We start from the raw sequence: 6,765 nt of genomic DNA on the forward strand, positions 1-6,765 counted from the left end.
CTATCAACAGGTCAGAGTATATCTCAAAAAAGAAAAACAGGTCAGAGTACAATGTCAGATACATCAATCCGCAGAATTACTGATGAACAGTTCTCTAGTGCAATATCTGTAACGGCCAAGGGATCAAGCCCTACTACCGTCAGGAAAGAGAGTCCGAAGGAGAACTCCGCTCCCCAAGCCCCGCCGCCGCAGCACGCCGCCTGCCAGCATGGCTTCCCTTCCGGATCTCCCTCCCCCATTCCCATCCCCGTCTAGACCCCTCGTCCTCCCCAACGGAGCGCGCGGCGGCCTGAGGAACCCCGGGGAACACCCGGCATCCTCTTCCTCGTGCGGCTCCTCCGGTGATCGATCGATTTATGCTGATCCGCTCGTAGGTAATTTTTGATCTTTTTTTTTTTGCGCACAGTTCTTGAGATTGTGGAAGAGGCGAGGTACGATGCAGCAGCAGCTAGCTGCAGTCTGCAGACATGCGGACAATATGCAATTATTTCATAAACTAGTAAGTACTACTAGTTCTTTTGCACGGTTTTTTGTTTTTGTTTTGTGCCATTAGTACTTCAAAACTGCAATACAGCACTAGCATTTCTTCAGTACTTGCGTATTTGGCGATTAAACTTTAATTTCTCACCCTGATCGACGCACCTTAGTTAATTCGATGTTTGGAGTAGGCTGGAAGGTGCTCCACTACTTCCCAGAATCGCCTAAACCTGTTCCAACTTGCATATTGATATAGTTCCTGAAAGGAATCAGATTCGTATGTCGCCTTCAGAGCATTTTCCCTGGGAACCAATACTTGAATTTTGTACTAGTAAATTGTAGGGCCACCACGAAGGGAAGACAGAGATGTGGTGATCTGTGTGTGCAACAACCACAAACCACACTGTTTATTTATTTAGTTAGTAAGCCTGTGCCGAGTCTAGTCGTCAAGTCAATGGCAAAATGAACACAATGATGCATGGCTCCGACCAAACAAAAGAGAATAACTTTGGTAGGCGCTTTCCTTGCAATTTCTCCTCAGTAAAGGAAGGTACAAAAGCGTGTTCCCTCCATGGACCAGATACCTTAGGTGAAGAAAAACACAAACCTTCATGCAACCACCACATCACTTGTAAAATCTCGCATAGCAGAACTCTACCTGGCCGGTGATAGAGCGAGCGATGGAGGCTGCTCTTGTCACCGTTTCTATGGGGGTGATCAAGCCCCTCCTGTCCAAGCTCTTCAAGCTGCTGGGGGAAGAGCACGCCAAGCTCAAAGGCGTGCGCTGCGACGCCAAGTTCATAGGAGATGAGATGCACAGCATGCAGGCTGCGCTAGAGACTCTCGCGGATGAAGAGCAACTCGATCCTGAGATGCGAATTTGGAGGGATGCTGTCCGCGAGCTTTCCTATGACATGGAGGATTGTGTTGATGACTTTGTGGCTCGTGTCGACCATGATCATGATGGACGCACGGCCTTTAAGAAGTTTGTTGACAAGTTGAAGAAGTCGAAATATCAACATCGGACTGCTAATGAGATCGGAAAACTCAAGACCCGTGCAACTGAGGCAAGCGAGAGGCACAAGAGGTATAATATTGTGCGGCCAACATCTGACATTAGCACTTGTGCCATTGACCCCCGGCTGCCTGCGCTTTATGTGGAGGCTGATGACCTTATCGGCATTGATGGTCCTAAGGCTGATATCATTGACTGGTTTCAGTGGGAAGCTACTTCCACACAGCTTCAAGTGCTTTCTATTGTTGGTTCTGGAGGTCTTGGTAAGACTACTCTAGCAAACCAAGTCTATCATGCAATTCGAGGCCAATTTTCATGTGCAGCTTTTGTCTCTGTTTCTCGGAAACCTAATATGAGAAAGATTCTAAGAGATATTGCTAAAGGAGTTGGGGCCACAGACAATACACAAGATGATGATGTGCAGCAACTGATTGATAAACTCAGACATCATCTCAAAGATGAAAGGTAATCCTGATCACTGATAGTAATGTATTTGAATGCTGGTACTATCTTTACAAATTATTTGTTTAAGGGATTTGATTTGCTACATGTTTTGTTGCAAAGGTAATGAACATAGGCACAACTTATCGATATTTAAACAGCAAAATTTATGCAACTGAGAAGCACATGCATCAATCCATTCGTAACAATCAATATTAGTCTGGTAATTTGCAAGGTTTGGCAACATACAATATTAGTCTGGTAATTTCATTGCGAGATGCTTCTTATTGAGCATTTCACTCACATAGAAATTGAGTGTGAGAATTTCAACTTTTAAGTTCATGTGATTCTATAGGAAACTTATACAAAAGTTGGGTATATCTAATTGCAGTTTATACACAAATGTCTTGCCCATCTAATCTTTCGCTTGTTTCGCTCACAGCCTCTGAGGCGAAATAGGTCATCTCTCCGTGTAACCTGCAAATGTACATGCATATTAGAGCTAGAGTCTCAGGGGATCAATTAACTATTATAATTGAAAACATATAATTTAGACATTTGTATATACTGAAACTAATTCGAACGCTAGTATATTCACATGTTCAGGAATTTGGTTTTCATAATTTTGTACGTGGAATGGTATAGGTGCTTCTTGCAGGTTGAAATGCAGTAAACATGGAGATTTAAATTACTATGTCGTTGCCTAAGATTTTTCATTTCCTAGTTACCTGGAGGACTTGACTTATGTACTAGGTTTGATTATTAGAGAAATGGTTCTAGTACAAGTACCATGATTCTAACAAACATGGCTTAACAATAATCTTGTGTCGTCTAATGAGAGAATACTAGTTAGTTAGCCAGAAACCTTCCATGTTGAAAACTGGCAGTCACTCTATGACAATCTTCTGTAAGATTCTAGTAATAGCTAACCACAGTTAATTAATGCAAACGATGTATGCAGTTTCTAACTGATTTTACTGGATTTAAATACATCTTGGTTAAAATTGTGCTGCAGGTACTTCATTGTAATTGATGATGTGTGGAGCGCAGAACAGTGGAAAACTATCAGCTTTGCATTACTGAATAATAATTGTGGGAGCAGAATTATTACTACAACACGTAATAATGAAGTTGCTTCATGTTGTTCATCACGTGTTGGTCGTGTTTATGAAATGGAACCCCTTAGTTTTGGAGACTCAAAAAGTTTGTTTCTGAGAAGAGCATTTGGTTCTGAGGATTCAGGCCATTCTCATCTGGAAGAAGTCTCAAATGAGATATTAAGAAAATGTTCCGGCATACCATTGGCTATTATTACGGTGTCTAGTTTGTTGGCTGATCAGCATGCAGAAGATGAGTGGAAAAGGGTGTTGGCTGCTATTGGTTCTGCTCTTGCAAAGGACCCTGGTGCTGATAAGATGACAAAGATATTATCTCTGAGCTACTTCGATCTTCCTCACCATCTGAGAACTTGTCTGTTGTACTTGAGTATGTTCCCAGAAGATTCTACTATCCACAAACAACATTTGATACATATGTGGATTGCTGAAGGATTCATTCGTGAAGAACAAGGGCGAAGTCGACATGCAGTAGGCGAGAGTTATTTTAATGAGCTCATTAACCGATGCTTGATCCAGCCAGTTGATGCAAAGTTTGACCAGGTGGAATCATGCCGAGTTCATGACATCATTCTTGATTTCATCACATGCAAGGCTGCTGAAGAGAATTTTGTCACTTCATTCAATGATGTTGAACATGGGCACAACTCACATCGCAGAGTCCGCAGGATCTTTGTTGGGAATAGCAATAATGAAAAGGTTACCATAGCGGCAAGCCCGATTCTCTCTCATGTTCGGTCACTCATTGTATGTGTGCAATACCCGCAAGTTTCTCTGTTGGCTTTCCCACCAGCTCTTCGTGTCTTGGACCTAGGAAAGTGCTGGTGGTTAGAAGATCATCATATTGCAAGTATTGAAAAGTTGTTTCTTCTTAAATACTTGCGCCTTGCAAATGTTACCCTCCTCCCAAGAAAAATTGGAGAACTGCAGTATTTGGAGACACTAGACATAACAAAAACCAGAATTCTAGAACTGCCGTCAGCTGTTACATGCCTTCAACGGTTGACCAGTCTATATATTCATGTCCACACGAGCTTTGTAGACGGAATGATTGGTAAAATGCAAAGCTTGGAAGAGCTAATGACGTTTGGTGTCCACTCCTATGAACAAGGGAAGTCACTGCAAGAACTCAGCCAGCTAACCAAGCTGTGGAGATTGGAAGTACTACTAGGGTTTGAATTGTGGGAAGGAACAGGTCAAATTGAGGACCTTCACAATAACATCGGAACATTACTATCTTCATGCAACCTTCGTCATCTGCACATCCGCAAGTGGAGCTCGCCCTTAGCTGTGAAAACGTATTTTCCACTGTCACTGGAGTCATGGTGCCTGGCAACTCCTTGTAGCCTTCGAGAGTTCTACATCACATACTGCTATATTGACAAGGTTCCAAACTGGATGAGATTGCTCGGAAATCTTAGGGAATTAGAGCTCTATGTTGTCACTGTGAGACCAGAAGATGTTGCGATCCTTGGCTCACTACCAACTTTGCTTTTCCTCACACTTAAGACTTTCCATGGCACCGATGGAAGAATTCTCCTTCATGGGTTCAGTAGCTTGAAATATTTGTGTCTGGAACTGCTCTACTGTGGGACCTCACTCGAGTTTGAAGCGGGATCAATGCCAAGGCTTGAGCACCTCAAGCTTGAGTTTCGTGTGCATCGGATGGATTGCCTGAATGGTTCTTCCAATTTTGGTATCCAACACCTCTCCGCCCTCCGCAAAGTTGAGGTCTGTATTTGTTGCAACTTTGGCAACAGCGAAAATCCGTTGGCAGGTGTGGAATTTTGCTTTGGCAAATACATTGGAAGCCTTATCGAAACTGTCATCATGACGCTTCCCAACTGTTCCAGTCTCCTTTCAGAGTATGGAAATGTATCATATGCAAATGTGGACTGCGAACATTACACAACAATTGTAAGTTCTCTGCCAGAATCCCTAGCATTGATTACTTTAGTTAATCCTATTATTATGGAGTAGTTTGCTAGTACTACTACTATATATTTCTTTCTTCCCATCCCGCGAATTCTTGGCTAGCCGTTTAATTAAATAAATCTATGTGTGTTACTTTTGGGGCTTTGTTTCCCTTTTCTTTTGTTGTATGAACCTTTCATCCTGTTATTTAAAACAGGTTGGGACGGACTATGAGAAGGAAGATGAAGTAGGACAAGATGCGGGAGCACACCACTGGCATGTGGGAGGAAACCACCCGCGAATGTCATTTGGTTACACACAAAATGTAATTTCTCAATACTCATCCACCCCCGAAGGTGTGTTCTTCAGGTGGATGACCTTGATGGAGACTCACCTGCTGCCGAGACCGGTTATCCACAAGCGCCGCCGCAGGACAGCGCTGGAGAAATCCACGCTCAGGACAAGCATCCATGTTGCGGCACCGAATAGTGGACGCCCCGACAGCACCATTCGAAGCTGCGCCAGGGTGCTGCTTCGTCAGATGGGGATCTTTCAAGAGGATGAGGAGGCTGCGATCTCAGAAGAGGATCTTGATCGCTATTGGAGAGAGTTTGATCACCCTCTCGCCGAGCCCCAGATGGCGGCTTTGGCGGCTCTGTCTAGTTGGTCACTTCCTTGACGAACAACTGATGGAGCAGACTGTGGTTGCCACCGTGGCCACCGATGGTTGTGGCCCTTGTTCCTAGCGGATCCTGCAAGCATGGTGGTCATAGCGCGGGGTGGAAGAAATACATAGCGCGCCTTGTTTCTCCCAAGTTCGGTGAAAAACGGTACCCTGTACATATTACAGGTCATGACTGAGCCCAGACAACACCGGCCGGACGGTAACCTTCTGCGTTGAGGGCAAGCTGGCGCAGAGACGCATCTGTCGGCCACACTCATGCCGCCGTCTGCGTCAGCGGGCCGACGGACGCACGGACAGGTCGCCGTCTCCGTCGCTCTCGTCGGATTTCAACCATGTGAGGACCTTCAGTATGTCGTCCCTGACCTTCTCTCTTCCCCTGCCTGCACCGCCCCTCATATGGCTTCCTTTCCGATGCTAACTGATTTGGTGGAGATGGCAGGCTGTGGCGTTGGAAGAAGGACCGGTGCGAGGGGATTGCTGTGGACTGGTCCAATCAAGCATCCAAGATGATGATATCCTTATTCCTTAAGCATATACAAATAGGTATATTATTGCAATGGTGTAACTTGCCACACATTCAAAGTGTTGACCACTTTCGTGGTTGTCTCATGTTGCAGATTGTTCCGATAACAAGTGAGATATGAGGTTAGGTCACGATAGTCCAGTCGATTACATGTGGCACATTTGGTGGATTCACCACTTTATTTGTCTTCCGCTGTTCATTTTGGCCTACGGCCATTTTTGTAATAATTGACTATGCATTCAGATTTGATGCGTTGTAATAATGATATAACTGTGATATTTATCTCGTGAATCGTGAATGTGCGTACTAGCAAATCCTTGGGACTAGTATAGTGGATGCAGAGACTCCGGATATTTCCAGATCCGGGTCACCACAATCTTGGGGTGTGGCCTTTGTGGCGTTGATGTGCATCGAACAACCACACCTCAAGGTGAGGCCTCTTGTGGTGTTCGGGAGCACTAAGCCAACACACCTCTCCAACAGAGATTAGCACTCGCAAAAGTATGAACTTCGGGATAAATCATCATTTCCAGCGTGCCTCGGTTATCTCTATACCCTGAGCTCTTTAGTTATGCACTTTACTGTATGATAGCCT

The 6,765-nt window shown here is 44.5% G+C and overlaps 1 protein-coding gene across 1 annotated transcript; it reads left to right on the forward strand.

Moving 5' to 3' along the window:
* The first annotated feature begins 315 nt into the window (after positions 1-315).
* On the forward strand, positions 316-6,457 carry LOC124688689 (disease resistance protein RGA5-like). Its single transcript, XM_047222332.1, has 4 exons — positions 316-1,957; positions 2,949-4,965; positions 5,180-5,981; positions 6,087-6,457. Exons 1-3 carry the CDS (start codon positions 1,158-1,160, stop codon positions 5,639-5,641), a joined length of 3,279 nt encoding a protein of 1,092 aa, XP_047078288.1. The 5' UTR covers positions 316-1,157; the 3' UTR covers positions 5,642-5,981; positions 6,087-6,457.
* The last annotated feature ends 308 nt before the right edge of the window (positions 6,458-6,765 follow it).

This window comes from Lolium rigidum, chromosome 1, assembly GCF_022539505.1.
Source record: "Lolium rigidum isolate FL_2022 chromosome 1, APGP_CSIRO_Lrig_0.1, whole genome shotgun sequence".
Taxonomy (NCBI): Eukaryota; Viridiplantae; Streptophyta; class Magnoliopsida; order Poales; family Poaceae; genus Lolium; species Lolium rigidum.

Bases quoted from the DNA above. Each gene is read 5' to 3' on its own strand.
- LOC124688689 (XM_047222332.1), top strand. From the start codon at position 1,158: ATGGAGGCTGCTCTTGTCACCGTTTCTATGGGGGTGATCAAGCCCCTC. The intron at 1,958-2,948 runs GTAATCCTGATC...ATTGTGCTGCAG, and splicing joins CATCATCTCAAAGATGAAAG to GTACTTCATTGTAATTGATG. The intron at 4,966-5,179 runs GTAAGTTCTCTG...TATTTAAAACAG, and splicing joins GCGAACATTACACAACAATT to GTTGGGACGGACTATGAGAA.